Below are 16,738 nucleotides of genomic sequence, written 5' to 3' on the forward strand. Positions count from 1 at the left end.
AAAAGATGTAATGGTGTGTGTACACATGTGTTTGTGCATGAAACAATGGGCGTAGACCACTTCAGGCACTGTCAGGCAGCACCTTTCTTCCTCTTGGTTTGACACCTAGAAGCAACCAACAATTCAGTTTCTTGTTAACTATTGCTTGACATTTTTACCCTCCCTTGGTCCTTCTGGAAATGTTGGCCTTACCATGATGAGCATTTGAGCTTATTGTGGCATCTTCTGTTCTGAGTAGAGGCTATACCTCAAAATGGTTGTAAATGTTGATATCTGTTTAGTTGTCACTACTGCAGATAATATTGACAAGGAAACTGTTGCAAACATTAGCAAGGGGCGTGGAAATCACAAGAAAAGTAACATCTGTACATATTGTACATAGGTTGCATTTGCTTTAGAGAGTTGGATGCCTCTCCCTGTGTTCCCTTGTATTAAAGGTAATGCCAATGAGAACATTATGAGACTGTTTCAATATCAAGGCATTTTAATTATCACCCCTTAGGCCCAGCACCTCTGTAATCCTCTCCTAGCCAGTGCACTTGAAAGAACACTATGTTCTTCTGAATATGTGGAAATACCTGAGAGAAGGGAAAAACCTTGGCTTCCTGGAACACACAAAGCCAGTGATGACCGGTCACAGCATGGAGGTTAATATGGGAAGTCAAAGACTTACCAGCTTGTTAGTCCTACAATCCCGTCTCCCCCTTTCTGAGTCTATATGTGCATGCACACACATGTACAAACACGCTATTAAGTTCCAGTAAACACCAGTGGAAATCCAGTTAATCTCTGCTGAGACCACCCTGGAGTGACCCCAATCAGCAGGTTAATTTTGATGGTGCCCACTGGAACTTGGACAAAGACTACATTAGCAGAGAGGCCATAAACAAACCGAGTAAAAGCTTGGCTAAACCAGCATGGAAGGAACTCCCTACTGAAAATGGATTAATGCGTTGAATTTGCTCTGGCTCATCTTGCAGAGATAAATACAGTGTGTATCGGTTCCCTGGGGTCAGTCAAATGAGGTCTTTTATCAGTCAAACTCTTTTAAAAAGTACATTTGCAGGGACAAAGACATTAAAGTAAACCCAATAAATACTGCTTCAGTTTTCAACCAGAGAAATACTGTGCTTGACTGAGTCTGGTATGTTTCCCAGAAATTATCCCTCTTTTTTTTTTTTAAACATCAGCCCAACATGCCATTGCTTCTCATGATTACGCATTAGGGGCCAAATCCTATTGTCCTTTACACTGTTGTAAATCCTGAGAGATGAAAACATCCACTCAAAGTACAGCGGCAGTCAAAAAAGCTAACAGAATGTTAGGAACCATTAGAAAAGGGTAATATAATAAAACAGAATATATCATAATGCCACCAGATAAATCCATGGAATGGCCACACTTTGAATACTGCGTGCAGTTTCGGTTGCCCCTCTCTCAAAAAAGATATATTACAATTTGAAAAGGTACAGAGAAGAGTGATGAAAATTATTAGGGTATGGAACCGCTTTCATACAAGGAGAGATTAAAAAGACTGGGACTGTTCATCTTAGAAAAGAGACGACGAAGGGGAATATGATAGACGTCTATAAAATCATGAATGGTCTGGAGAAAGTGAATAGGGAAGTGTTATTTATCTTCACATAACACAAGAACTAGGAGTCACCCAAAGAAATTAATAGGCCGCTGGTTTAAAACGAACATTAGGAAGTACTTCTTTGTACAATGCAGTCAACCATGGAACTCATTGCCATGGGATGTTGTGAAGGCCAAAAGCATACTGGGGTTTGAAAAAAGAATTAGATGAGTTCACTGAGAATAGGTCCATCAATGGCTATTAGCCAAGATGGTCAGGGACACAACCCTATGCTCTTGGTGTCCTTAAACTTTGAATGCCAGATGCTGTGACTGGCTGACAGGAGATGTATTGCTCAAAATTGCCCTGTTCTGTTCACTCCCTCTGAAGCATCTGGCACTGGCCAGTATCAGAAAACAGGCTACTCGGCTAGATGGACCATTGGTCTGACTCAATATGGTCGTGCTTATTCCGTTGACTCCAGTGGATTTGCTTCCCTTTTCCTCAGGTGTAAATGTGAGATCAGAATCGGACCACTAGGTTTCCAAATTGACCACTATAAAAAATGTATTGAGTAAAGGTCCATTGGCCAGCTGAAAACTTGTTAATATTTTAATTCAGAATTTAGTTTAATCAATAACCCTCTCCCCCACCCAGGTGACCCTCACTAGTGATGGGGAATTTCTGTGCCTGACTTGGGAGTGTGGGGAATGGAATTCCCATCACCTCTTTCCCATTTATCATCATTCATGCATTGGTACTTTGCCATGTGTGTTTGGTACTCTGCCATGTTAAGAAGGAGCTTCTCTCAATGTTCCCAGGAGAAAAACGCTGGTGAGAAAGGGGAGATTCTGACCTTTACAGAGAAACAGAAAATACGTATTGCAGCAGCCCCAGAAGAGCCTGAATGGACTGAATGTTCCTAAACGTTTCTGGTAATTTGCTTCAGTAATTCACATCATAATTAAGAGCTTGACCCTGAAGCCCTTATTGCTGTGAGTCATGATTGCAGGATCAGGCCCCATTAGCACATGACTGCACATCTATATGGAGCCCACAGTCAACAAGCTATTGCCTCAGTAATTTTCAACAAGAGAATATTTACTTTAAACATGTTTATCAAATGGAAGGTGGGGAGGACTGTGTGCATATACACATGGAGGACCCAGTTCAGGGGGCAGGTTTGTACAGGACTTGCAAATGTGACACAAAGACTCCTGCAGACCTTTGATCTCTGGAGCTAGCCTGGGTTTGGCCCCAATGGCGTCCCAAACTTATGGTTGGCTATTGAGGCTGCTGTGCTCTAGCCACTCTCCTTCCCTCAGCACAATCTCTAAGACGCTGCACAGTTTGTACTGCCGGAATGGCACAAAGCAGGTCCTTAGCGTGGACCAGGATCTGACCCGCTGTTTCCTTCCATCATCTCATTTGACCCTGTGCAGACCAGTCTGTTTTCTTGCCACATCTAGCTCCCGTTGACTTACATGGGACTAGTGGGTGCTGAGCACCTCTGAAAAACAATCTGTTATACTTAGGTGCCTAAATATGGATTCAGAAGCCTACCTTTGGACATCCAGGTAAAATTTTTGCCTTAATTTTAGGAATCTGTTCACTGTTTGTAATTTGATGGATAGTTCATGAGAGCAAATTTCAGCCCTGGGGTTGTTCGTGAGTTGTCCTCTTGACTCTTTGCTATTCACTGTTTCTGCTCCAGGATAAGATGGACACTTTTTTTAAAAATAGGAGAATTGGAAATAGTGAAGAATGGGTACTCCAGTTCATGCATCTGTTCCCATTCTCACGAGCAAATATGGGTGTTTTGTAAGAAATATGAGCATTCCCCAGACTTATGTGTGAAACCCCCATTTGAATGAATGTTCACTAAGGGCACGGGCATGTTTGGCATTTGAGTGGTTTCCAACATTTGCAATATTTCATCAGCTCTGGATACAAAGGGCTGTTCTGATTCCTCTACCTCGAGCCAGGTGTCTGCAAGAATCATTGTGCCAAATTCTTCCCTGGTGTAACGGGTGAGTCCCTGACCCCTTGAGGTTCGCTTTTGGCTCAGAGTTATCACCTTCCCAATGGCATCCCTAAAAGAAGCCTGAGCGGGCACTTTCCTGAAGCAGCTGCATGCAGGTTTCACGAGGTCTGTGAGTAAAAGGCTGGCATTTTGGTGAATCATTTTCTCTCCCTTTTCAAAATTCATTCTATTTTAAGAGAATCTACTGCTGGGGAAAAGCACTGAGTGACTGCTTTGAAGACTGAAGTCCTCTGTCTGTCCTCAAGAGCAGGTACTGCCCAGAGAGTGCTAGATTCCCCTGCCAATGTGACTCCTCCCTGACCCAGAGGGATCCCTTCACGGGCAGGAAGGTAATTCTGGCACCAGGCCTATTCAGTATTTATGCTAGGTCCCCATCATGGGGGTGCCTTTAAGAGGTGAAGATTCTGGGAAAGATATTTATTGTGGCTAATGCACAGGACTGGGAGTCAGGAGATGTGGGTTCTATTTCAGGCCTTTCATGCTCGCTGTGTGACCTTGGGCAAGTCTCTATGCCTTAGTTTCCACATTGAAATGGGGAATCCATGGTACTGCTTTGCCTCCCAGGCTTAATATCTATAAAACACCATGCAATTCTAGGATGGGAAGCCCTACAGGAAGTATTATGTCAACAATTGTCCATTATGAATTTAGACTTGACACCACCAACTCATTTCAGGTATGTCAACAAATGACTAGTAGGTACTCTTGGCTACAACCTGGGCCACTAGTAACCTAGTAATGAGTGAGCTACAAGCTCAGGGCTGGTTTGCATGTGAGATAGCTTTGGTAGGCTGTTAGTTGTGAAAGATGTTCTTCCAACTCCTTCCTTGAATACTGCTTGCTGCTCAGTGCTAGTCCTTGTTGGGAACATGGAATCTCTGTTGATGCTTTTTGAATAAATATCCCTTATATCCATTGTGTACATACCTTACATGGTAAGAAAACCTCTCCTACGTCCATATTTGAGTGGTGCATGTAATTGCATTCTTGGCATATGTTTATGTAAATGCTGCTCATGCAAAGAAGATTTGCAGCCCCAGCACATGCTGCCTGTGAAAGTGTTCCCCGCAGCACGCTCATCCCTTACTGGGAAATGATTCTCTTTTTGGACGGTTTGTAATGAGCACAGAAATGTAATCATTTGCGATGAGAGCAGACACAAGATCTTCTATAAAGCATTCGCTGTATGACTTGGGCAAGAATTACAATATGCTGCCTAGGAAGAATTCTAAAGCTCTTATAACTGAGATTTTTCCATTTTATAACTTACCCAGAAGCCAAGAGATGACCTATTGGCCTGCATTATGGTTAGAAAAACAGCCACAGGACTATGCAGTGCTGCAGCTTAATATTCATCTCAAAGCCAAGCCTAGGTAGAGGTTAAAGATACAATCTGAATTAATGGTAACTAGACGTAGCAAGAGGCAGTGTGGGAACACTGGCTTTAGCAGCCTCAGATAAGGTTCCTGGGCAAAGGAATGAATTGCAAACCCCAAAGTTTTTTCTTCTTGTTGGTTATAGAAGTCCAGCATTCAACATGTGACAGACAAAATGCTTAAATTACGGAATCATCATACAGAGCCTTCCATCCAAGAATCTCAAAGCATTTACAAACCTAACTAGTTATTTATATAGCACCTATCCTCATAATAGATCGGCACCTCAGTATCTAATCTAAGATAGCTACTATATCTGTCAGCCTCCCTGGGAAGTAGGTCAGTGTTGTTATCCTTCTAAGTCAGGAGTTCTCAAACTGGGGGTGGGGACCCCTCAGGGGGTCACGAGGTTATTACATGGGGAGTCGCGAGCTGTCAGCCTCCACCCCAAACCCTGCTTTGCCTCCAGCATTTATAATAGTGTTTAAATATATTTTAAAGTGTTTTTAATTTATAAGGGGGGTCGCACTCAGGGGCTTGCTATGTGAAAGGGGTCACTAGTACAAAAATTTGAGAATCACTGTTCTAGGTTGTGTGTGTCTTTTGGTGGTGTGGTTTTTTTTGTTTTGTTTTGTTTTTTTACTGTTGAGGATTTTGCAATTCTGAGACGTTAAATGGCTTGCCCAAGGTCTCAAAGCATGTTACTGTCTGAGTCCAGGAAGAGCCAGATCTCCTGACTTTCAGTCACATACCCAACACACTAGCCTATGCTGTCTTCAGTTTCAGAAATGCATTAAACTGTAATTTTGTGCAATTTTGTGCAAACTTTTGAACCCGATCAAACTCTGGGTCAGGCTGATTAAACTATTGATAGTGGACAATTGATACGGTCAGTTTACCTACCTGTTCTGTTCAGCCTAGGGCTTGCTCAGGAGCTATTCAAACTCCCTCCTTTACCCAGCCCCCAGCTCCATGAACATCTGCCTAGTACAATGAAGTCAAGTCCTAGTTAACCGTGTAAAACTCGGCAGTCATTTGGTAATGCTGCGTGGTACTGGGATTTTTTTTGGAGGACCTTATATACTACAACTTAAACTCTTCTTTACCAATCTAATATGGGTAAAGTCCTTCCCCCCTCCCCTTCACGTAGAGATGAGCAGACATGGAAATAACCAAGTTAGCTACGGATGAGGGTTTCTTATTTGTAGGTGGGACAAAACAAAATACCTGGTGCTGTTAATCTTAATTATTGGGTAACCTTCAAAGTTGGGGCAAATCTAAGGTTTGCTACCTAAATCTAATATCTCTTCCTTCCTCCTCCGCCTAAAAAGCTCCCACTGGAATAAACAAGGCTTAGGGTACGTCTACAGTACAAAATAAATTCGAAATTATTCTATTTGAATTTTCGGAAGCGATTTTATACATTCTGTGTTGTGTGTCCCCACTAAAGCACGTGAATTCGGTGGAGTGCGTCCACAGTACGGAGGCTAGCATAGAATGTCGGAGCAGTGCATTATGGGTAGCTATCACACAGTTCCCGCAGTCCCCACCGCCCATTGGAATTCTGGGTTAAGCCCCCAGTGCATGATGGGGCAAAAACATTCTTGCAGGTGTTTCTGGGTGTGTGTTGTCACTCACTCCTCCCTCTGTGAAAGCTACGGCAGACGCCATACTGCCAGCAGATGGTGCAGTACGGAACACTGCCTGTCTCCTGGTACTATGAATCCACCTCGCATGTCCTCTCATCTTTCTATCTACTCTTTTATCTAACCATTTCCTGCCTTTTTTCGGCCAACGTGAACTGAGCAGCACACCTTCCGCCGCAAACTCTGCTCTCCCGCTCTTGCAGTGCTAGCTAATTTCTCCATGTTGTCTGTCTTGGGCTCCCCTGGAAGCTACAGAAGGCAACAATTTGCTACGGTTTTTTGGCCATCGTGAACTGAGCCGCACAGCTTCCGCCGCAAACTCTGCTTTCCCGCTCTTGCAGCTCTAGCGAGCTTCCCGCCTCTGTGAAAGCTACAGAAGACAACCATTTCCCACCTTTTATCAGCCATCTTGAACCGAACAGCTCTCCTACGTTTCGCACCCTTTTTCCAAGATTACCCGTGCAGGCGCCATTGCGCGGCAAGCATGGAGCCCGCTCAGATCTCTGCTGCAGTTTTGACCATTTTAAATCCCTCGCCCATTATCCAGCAGTATGTGCAGTACCTGCAAAACGGGGCGATTACTATACTGATGAGGACATAGACACAGACGTTCCTAGAAGCGTGGCATGTGGCGATTGGGAGATCATGGTGGCATTGGGCCAGGTTCACATTGTGGAACGCCGATTCTGGGCCCGGGAAACAAGCACAGACTGGTGGGACCGCATAGTGTTGCAGGTCTGGGATGATTCCCAATGGCTGTGAAACTTTCATATGCGTAGGGCCACTTTCATGGAACTTTGTGACTTGCTGTCCCCTGCCCTGAAGTGCAAAGACACCAAAATGGGAGCAGCCCTCACAGTTGAGAAGCAAGTGGCCATAGCACTGTGGAAGCTTGCAATGCCCGACAGCTACCGGTCAGTCGGGAATCAGTTTGGAGTGGGCAAATCTACTGTGGGGGCTGCTGTGCTGCAAGTAGCCAACACAATCATTGACCAGATGCTATCAAGGGTAGTGACTTTGGGAAATGTGCAGACCATTGTGTATGGCTTTAATGTGCTGGGGTTCCCTAACTGCGGTGGGGTGATAGACGGAACACACATCCCTATCTTGGCCCCAGAACACCGGGGCGGCCAGTATGTAAACCACAAGGAGTACTTTTCCATGGTGCTGCAAGCACTGGTGGATCACAAGGGACGTTTCACTGATATCAATGTGGGATGGCCGGGAAAGGTGCATGATGCTCGCATCTTCAGGAATTCTGGTCTGTGTGAACAGCTGCAGGAAGGGATTTACTTCCCCAGACCAGAAAATTACTGTTGGGGATGTTGAAATGCCTACAGTTATCCTCGGGGACCCAGCCTACCCCTTAATGCCATGGCTCATGAAGCCGTACATAGGCACCCTGGACAGTAGTAAGGAGCAGTTCAACTATAGGATGAGCAAGTGCAGAATGTTGGTAGCATGTGCTTTTGGATGTTTGAAAGTGCGCTGGCGCAGTTTACTGACTCGGTTAGATCTCAGCACAACCAATATTCCAATTGTAATTGCTGCTTGTTGTGTGCTCCACAATATCTGTGAGAGTAAGGGGGAGACATTTATGGTGGGGTCGGAGGTTGAGGCAACTCGCCTGGCGGCCAATTTCGCACAGTCAGACTACAGGGTGATTAGAAGAATGCAGCAGGGCGCGCTGAGCATCAGAGAAGCTTTGAAAGCCAGTTTCATGACTGGCCAGGGTACAGTGTGACAGTTGTTTGTTTCTCTTGAAGTTACCTGTCCCCTATATGTATATGAAAGGAAATAAAGTCATAATTGTTTAAAAACCCTTCTTTATTATTTGTTGCACAACACATTGAGAAAAATCAGAAGGTAGACCGGGGGGGCGGAGGTATTGGGTTATGGGGGTGGAGGAGGAGGGAAGGACAAGTCCAGAAACCAAATCAAAAGTTCACATATGCCAACTTTCTGCTGCTTGGGCGATCCTCTGGGATTGAGTGTGTGGGTCTCCGTAGCCTCCCCCCTCATGTTCTTGGGGTCTGGGTGAGGAGGCTATGGAACTTGGGGAGGAGGGAGGGTGGTTATACAGGGGCTGCAGTGGCAGTCTGTGGTCTTGCTGCCTTTCCTGCATTAGATCCACCATACAGCGAAGCATGTCAGTTTGCTCCCCCATGAGCTTGACCATAGAGTCCTGCCTGCTCTCATTGCACGCGTCCCTCCTCTCTTCGTGTTTCTGTAATGCTTTATGGGACTCTGCAATTGTTTGCCTCCACACATTCAGCTGGGCCCTATGAGTGCGGGAGGACTACATGAGCTCGGCGAACATGTCATCCCGAGTTTGTTTTTACCACCTTCTAATCTGGACCAGCCTCTGGGATGGAATAGATAGGGGCGCGTTGAAACATTTGCACCTGCGGGAGGAGAAAAAGGGAGGGCAGTATTTTAAAAGATACATTTCAGAGAACAAAGGGGACACTCTTTCTCAGTGAAACAGGCAATTCATAGTACACAGCACATGTTCTTTCTGTACAAGTTAGCATTTTGCCTCTTATACTGAAGTGCCTGCCACTTTGGTGTGAGTAAGCCATCACACACGGGCAACAGAATTCAGCTTGCAGGCAGCCTAGGGGCACGCGGGGTTCTGCTTCTTCCGCATTCATTTCAATGCTTTCAAATTGCTGGGCCCCCTTTCCCAAAGTAAGCAATGCCTGGTGCGTTTGCCATATAAAAGGAGGGCTCTCTGGGATGATCGCTTCACACACACGCACCCTGCACCCACCGCGTGGCTCCAATGAGGCTCTGATCAGGGATGAGCCCTTTAAACTAAACGCGAACAGCCCAGCGCAACTGGGTTTCCCCGCCCCCACCCACCGTGTGGCTCCGATCAGGCTCTCACTCACCAGAAGTACCTTCTTCAGGGTCATGGTCCGGGAGCCTGCCTTCGGAGTGGGGGGAGGCTATTGGCTCCAGCGTTAAGAATAGTTCCTGGCTGGGGGGAAAACGGATTCCCCACTTGCCACCTGTGCACTGTCCTCCTCCGCTGCCTCCTCTTCGTCCTCCAATAACTCATCCTCCTCGCTCTGTGCAACTCCCCCCTTGCAGGTGTCCACGGACAGTGGTGAGGTAGTGGTGGCGTCACCCCCCATGATTGCATGCAGCTCACGGTAGAAGCGGAATGTATGGGGCTGTGACCCAGAGCGCCCGTTCGCCTCCCTGGCTTTTTGGTACGCTTGCCTGAGCTCCTTGATTTTTGTACGACACTGCTCTGGTCCCTGGAGTAGCCTCTTTCCGTCATGGCCCTGGAGACTTTAGCGTATGTATTTGTGTTCCTTTTTTTGGAACGTAGTTTTGCCATAACAGATTCATCTCCCCAACATGTGATGAGATCCAGTACCTCCCATTTGGACCATGCTGGAGCTCGTCTGCGAATCCGGGACTGCGTGATCTCTTGTGATGGTGGACTCTGCATGGTCGCCTGTGATGGTGGACTGTGCTGATGGTGACCAAACAAGAAATGAAATTAAAAAGTTCCCGGGGCTTTTCCTGCCCACTTGGCTAGTGCATCGGAGTTGAGAGTGTTGTCCAGAGCGGTCACAAGGGAGCATTCTGGGATAGCTCCTGGAGGCCAATAATGTCAAATTGCGTCCACAATACCTTTAACCCAGGATTGCGATCTCGATTTAAGCGCTACTTCACTTGCCGAGGTGGAGTACAGAAATCGGATTAAAGAGCCCTTTAAATTGAAAAAAACGGTTTGATCGTGTGGACGGAATCTTTTTTTTTTTTTTTTTTCAAATTAACTCGGCTAATTATGAAATAACCAACTAGTGTAGACCAGGCCTTAGTTGTCCCAGCTAAATTACAATTCTAGTAACTACAGTCTGACTTCCAAAACTTCCCCTGCATTACAGTTGGATTCAATATTCTCCCCTTCACCGCCTGTCCTGAAGTGTTGTGTTACTTGTAGTGTTTCTGTGCACCATGAAATAGCTGCTGGGTTTCACCCTAGAGGTTGCTGCATTTCAGTGGTGTATGAGGTAGTTGCTATATACAGGCCAGATGCCTCCTTCAGCTGTGTGGCATGAGAGCCAAAGAGGGGTAGAAAGACCCCATAACGAGTGGAAGGGAGGGCAGGGGCTGCACAGCGTGCTACCCTGTGCCCAAGAGCCTGCAGCAGTTCTGTGTATACAGTGGGAAGAAGTAGCTGCTCTGTGTGGCATGTTGTACTCCAGTAGTAGCAGAAATACAAGTAGGAAATCAGAACTCTCTTCTGTCCCACATACCTTCTACCTACCCTTTGTAGGTGCAGAGCATGGCAGGGGCAGTGAATGACATTACATGTTTCTCAGGAGCTATGCTGTCAGATGAGAGGGTGAGCAGTGTGGGGCGGGCATTGGAGTCTGATTTCCCTGCAGAATTCTTGTCCATGACATGCCCTCTCCACGAGGCTGGAAATTCTTACTCCCTTAGGGTCTTTCTTCCTCTAAAAGGTGCACTGCTAAATTCTTTCTGTGGAGATGCTAATACTGCTGGGTCAACTGATGTAGCCATAGAATATTAGCCCTACGGGCCTTCGGCTGGGCACCAGGATGATTCCCCCTGCCTCGGCTGATTGGATTATGGTCAGTTAATGAGCATGGGGAGCACATGGAGTGGGAAGGAGAATGAACAGATAACTCTGCAGCAGTAGTTCCATCCTCAGCTGGGTTTAACCCTAGCTTATGTTCATATTAGGAGAGTTGCAGTTTACAGCAGTTTGTCCAGAATGGAGTCAAGATCAGGTAACTGAACCAACATGTGGTAGCAGACTGCGGATGTATAAAGTGCAGATCTTAAGGCCTTGTCTACACTACGAGAGTAGTTCGATTTTACTTGCATCGAATTTTTGTAATCGATATTGCAAATTCGAACGTGTGTGTCCACACTAAGGACAGTAATTCGACTTTGTGCGTCCACACTAATGGTGAAAGCGTCGACATTCGAAGCGGTGCACTGTGGTCAGCTATCCCACAGTTCCCGCAGTCCCCTCTGCCCATTGGAATTCTGGGTGTAGCCGGCAATGCCTTCTGGGTAACAAAATGTGTCGAGGGTGCTTTTGGGTAACTGTCGTCATCCGTCCATCACTCCTGCCCTCCCTCCCTGAAAGCGCCGGCGGGAAATCATTTCGCGCACTTTTCCAGTCATTGACAGCGCGGACGCCACAGCACTGCGAGCATGGAGCACGCTGCGACCATCGCTGCAGTTGTGGCCGCTCTCAACGCCTCGCAGCTTATCATACAGGTTTCCCTGGGGCAGATGCAGAAAAGTCAGGCGAGGAGGCTATGGCACCGCGGTGATGTCCTGAAGTCTGAGAGTAGCACGGACCTGTCAGAAAGCAGGGGACCCAGCGCCGAGGACATCGCGGTGGCAATGGGTCATGTTGATGCCGTGGAACGGCGATTCTGGGCACGGGAAACAAGCACTGAGTGGTGGGACCGCATAGTGCTGCAGGTCTGGGATGATTCCCAGTGGCTGCGAAACTTTCGCATGCGGAAGGGAACTTTCCTTGAACTTTGTGACTTGCTGTCCCCTGCCCTGAAGCGCAGTGACACCCGGTTGCGAGCTGCACTGAGTGTACAGAAGCGAGTGGCCATAGCCCTCTGGAAGCTTGCAACGCCAGACAGCTACTGGTCAGTCGCGAACCAGTTTGGGGTGGGCAAATCTACCGTGGGGGTTGTTGTGATGCAAGTAGCCAAGGCAATCGTTGATGTACTGCTGCCAAAGGTAGTGACCCTGGGAAACGTGGAGGCGATCATAGATGGCTTCGCAGCGATGGGATTCCCAAACTGCGGTGGGGCCATAGATGGAACTCACATCCCTATCCTGGCACCGGACCACCAGGCCACCCAGTACATTAACCGAAAGGGCTACTTTTCCATGGTGCTGCAAGCACTGGTGGACCACAGGGGACGTTTTACCAACATCTACGTGGGATGGCCGGGCAAGGTTCATGACGCTCGTGTTTTCAGGAACTCTGGTCTGTTTAGACGGCTGCAACAAGGTATTTACTTCCCGGACCACAAAATAACTGTTGGGGATATGGAGATGCCTATAGTCAGCCTCGGGGACCCAGCCTACCCGCTAATGCCCTGGCTCATGAAGCCCTATACTGGCGCCCTGGACACTGAAAAAGAACTCTTCAACTACCGGCTGAGCAAGTGCAGAATGGTGGTGGAGTGTGCTTTTGGCCGTCTCAAGGGGAGATGGAGAAGCTTACTGACTCGCTGTGATCTCAGCGAAACCAATATCCCCATTGTTATAGCAGCTGTGTGCTCCACAATCTCTGTGAGAGCAAGGGGGAGACCTTTATGGCGGGGTGGGAGGTTGAGGAAAATAGCCTGGCTGCTGATTACTCACAGCCAGACAGCCGGGCGATTAGAAGAGACCAGCGGGAAGCGCTGTGCATCCGGGAGGCTTTGAAAGCAAAGTTCCTCAGTGAGCAGGGTAACCTGTGACTTTAAAGTTTGTGTACTGAGAAGCTAAACCTGCCCCCGTTTCTTTACCCAGGTAATGTTGACTATCCTATCCAGTTACATACCCCCTTCACCCCCCTTCCAACACACGTTGCGAAATAAAAATAGTTCAACTTTGTTAAAGCACACCGTTTTCTTTAATACTGTTTTCGCGGGAATTTTTTAAAACTGGGACGCAGACTGTGGTGCGGAGCGGGTGTAGTGTAGTGACGCGAATGCAGCTTCTAAACTCAAGGATTGACAGGCTCCGCTGCAGTGGGATGGTTGTTTCAATGGAGCCTGTCACCCCTCCTGATCGGGACTGTGTGTATGGGGGGGGTCTATGTGACTTTGTGGCAGGGGGAGGACGGTTACAGATCCCCTGCTGTGTGGCTCTGTGATCCTGCCTAAGGACCGCCGCTTAAGATCTGTAACTGCCCTCCCCTGCCACAAAGTCACAGAGCAACCCACCCCCCACCACATAACATGAAAACAACCTCCCAGACTAACCAGGGTAACTAGTCACTGCATCACTGCACTGTGTATGTGCCCTGCTGCTGTGCCTGCCCCCGACTATGTACCCTGCCAAAGGTGACTGTCCTGTCCAATTACCAACCCCCTTTCCCATCCTCCTCCAAAAGAACATGATTGAAACAGTAGTTTACAGAAACGTATTTTTTATTATCAACTACACATGGCATTGGGAGGTGAAACTTGGACGGGGGCTTGTGTCAGGCGGGAAGGAAAGAACTTTTCAAATTTTGGGAAATGAGAGCCTTCTGCTACTAGAGCTCTCTGCAGGGGTGGAGCGAGACTTAGCAGGGACTCTGCCGCCTCTCCTTCTTTGCACTTTGGGTGAGGTGGGTATGGGACTTGGTGGCAGGGGAGGGCGGTAAGAGATGGACTGCAGCGGGGCTCTGTCCTCCTGTCTCCGTTCCTGCAGAACATCCACAAGGCGCCGGAGCGTGTCCGTTTGCTCCCTCAGTAGTCCAAGCAGCGTTTGAGTCGCCTGCTGGTCTTCCTGCCGCCACCTCTCCTCCCGATCCATGTTGGCTTGGTGCATTCGGGTCAAGTTCTCCCGCCACTGGGTCTGCTGTGCTGCCTGGGCTTGGGAACAGGACATAAGCTCAGAGAACATGTCCTCCCGTGTCCTCCTCTTCCTACGCCTAATCCGCGCTAGCCTCTGGGAGTGTGATTCCAGGCTAGGTTGTGAGACAGTCGCAGATGGGGCTGTGGAAATGGGAAAAAGGGAGTGAATTCCTCAGAAAGAAAAATGTAGTTGTGAACAAAGAACATAGTCTTTCTCTGTGAACAAGACCATGCACAGCACCTATCACATGCGCACTCAGCACAAGGTCGAATTTTCGGCCTTCGCATTCAGTGCCTGGGGTCTTGCACAGCACATTTGAGAAGCGGGGCAGCACAACGGAATTTCTGTTGCAGGCAGACATGGTAAGCCGTACACTTGTGGCAGTTTAAAACTTTTAGATTACCACTGCCCTCATTTCACATTTAAAGCTATGTCAGTTCCTGCAGCCAGCAATCCGGCAAGTGGGAACTCTGCCCCTGTCCCACCCCCTCGCGGCTGTCCCCGGGAACGATCCCTTTCAGCTGCCCCTCTCCCGCCTCCACCGCGTGGCTAAAAACCAGCGGTTACAGTTCTGTAAAGGAACGGGAAAGCAGTCCCAACACTAACATTCCCCTACCTAATTAAAAGCAGGTCACCATGGGCGACATCACCCTGATGAGGATCTCTGAGAGCGACAGACAGAGAATGCTCCGGGAAAGCCTCCAAAGACCAGGGCCGTATGCCGCCCTGCTATGCAGAGCAATGATTCCCGAGTACGTGATAGTCTCGTGGCGCGGCAACGTCTCGTACTTCGGAGGACCCAATAAGGCCGCTCTCCCCAGGAACCTCATGGAACGGCTTTCAAGTTACCTCCAGGAGAGCTTCGGGGAGATATCCCAGGAGGATTACTGCTCTATCCCCGGACATATAGACCGCATTTTACTGTAGCTGCAGTAGCAGGGAATAAACAGTAGAGCGGCTTGTGCAGGACAATCACTGAAAACCGGACATTGCTAGATTTTTTTTCAAAACTTGCACTGCCCATGACTAAACCGTTAAGCGCATAGGGCACACTAATCATGAACAACCCATTCTTTTAATTGTTAATATTCCTGTTTTGTTAAAAATAAATGTTTAGATGTTTACAACACTTACTGGCTGATCCTTCACCAGATTCTGTGTCCGGGGTAACGGCTGGGGACGCTTCGTAGGGGATCTCTGTAAGGGTGATGAAGAGATCCTGGCTGTCGGGGAAATCAGCGTTGTGAGCGCTGCCGACTGCCTCGCCCTCCTCATCTCCTTCCTCATCTTCCCCGTCCCCTAACATGTCTGAGGAACCGGCCGTGGACACTACCCCATCCTCAGAGTCCACGGTCACTGGTGGGGTAGTGGTGGCGGCCGCACCGAGGATGGAATGCAGTGCCTCGTAGAAACGGGATGTCTGGGGATGGGATCCGGAGCGTCCGTTTGCCTCTTTGGTCTTCTGGTAGCCTTGTCTCAGCTCCTTGATTTTCACGCGGCACTGCGTTGCATCCCGGCTGTATCCTCTCTCTGCCATGTCTTTAGAGATCTTCTCGTAGATCTTTGCATTCCGTCTTTTGGATCGCAGCTCGGAAAGCACGGACTCATCGCCCCACACAGCGATGAGATCCAAGACTTCCCGATCAGTCCATGCTGGGGCCCTCTTTCTAGTCACAGACTGCACGGCCATCACTGCTGGAGAGCTCTGCATCGTTGCCAGTGCTGCTGTGCTCGCCACGATGTCCAGACAGGAAATGAGATTCAAACTGGCCAGACAGGAAAAGGAATTCCAATTCAAATTTTCCCGGGGCTTTTCCTGTGTGGCTGGTCAGAGCATACGAGCTCACACTGCTGTCCAGAGCATCAACAGAGTGGTGCACTGTGGGATAGCTCCCGGAGCTATTAGCGTCGATTTCCATCCACACCTAGCCTAATTCGACATGGCCATGTCGAATGTGGCGCTACTCCCCTCGTCGGGGAGGAGTACAGAAGTCGAATTAAAGAGACCTCTATGTCGAACTAAATAGCATCGCAGTGTGGACGGGTGCAGGGTTAATTCGATGTAACGGCGCTAACTTCGACATAAACGCCTAGTGTAGACCAGGCCTAATATTACAGGACTCCTATGTTAAGAACTGTACCCAGAGCATTAACTGGCCTCTTTTTTATTTCTGTATGTATAATAATATTGGCTGCAAATACTTTCTGGGAATAAACTGGGAGTGCTGTAAGCTTTTGGTAAGAACATAATTAGAGGTGCTTTGAATAATATTCTGTCTTTTTACTGCTATATTGCACAAAATAAGAGAACCAAGAGATGAATGAAAGGCATGGATTCTTTGGCACTTACATTAGTCAATGGAGGAGTGAGCAAATACACTCCAACTCAGTGATTTCTCACTCTGCTTTATACAACTTAAAGAAGGGTTCCCGGAGTAGAAGTAGGGAATTCTGTAAGTAAGGCCTTAAAGTTCTGACTTCTCTTCCCTTCTTGTGAGGGTAACATTTAAGCCACTGATTG

At 47.9% G+C, this 16,738-nt stretch overlaps 1 protein-coding gene and 1 long non-coding RNA gene across 2 annotated transcripts in view; one reads left to right on the plus strand and one right to left on the minus strand.

Moving 5' to 3' along the window:
• Positions 1-16,738, plus strand: part of LOC135973175 (uncharacterized) — a 114,425-nt gene that overhangs the window by 58,553 nt on the left and 39,134 nt on the right. The window lies entirely within an intron of this gene.
• LOC135973174 (uncharacterized) lies at positions 13,435-16,082 on the minus strand. Its single transcript, XM_065554948.1, has 2 exons — positions 15,352-16,082; positions 13,435-14,357 (listed from the first exon to the last, which is right to left on the minus strand). Exons 1-2 carry the CDS (start codon positions 15,926-15,928, stop codon positions 13,882-13,884), a joined length of 1,053 nt encoding a protein of 350 aa, XP_065411020.1. The 5' UTR covers positions 15,929-16,082; the 3' UTR covers positions 13,435-13,881.

Source organism: Chrysemys picta, chromosome 8 (genome assembly GCF_011386835.1).
Source record: "Chrysemys picta bellii isolate R12L10 chromosome 8, ASM1138683v2, whole genome shotgun sequence".
NCBI classification, from domain to species: domain Eukaryota; kingdom Metazoa; phylum Chordata; order Testudines; family Emydidae; genus Chrysemys; species Chrysemys picta.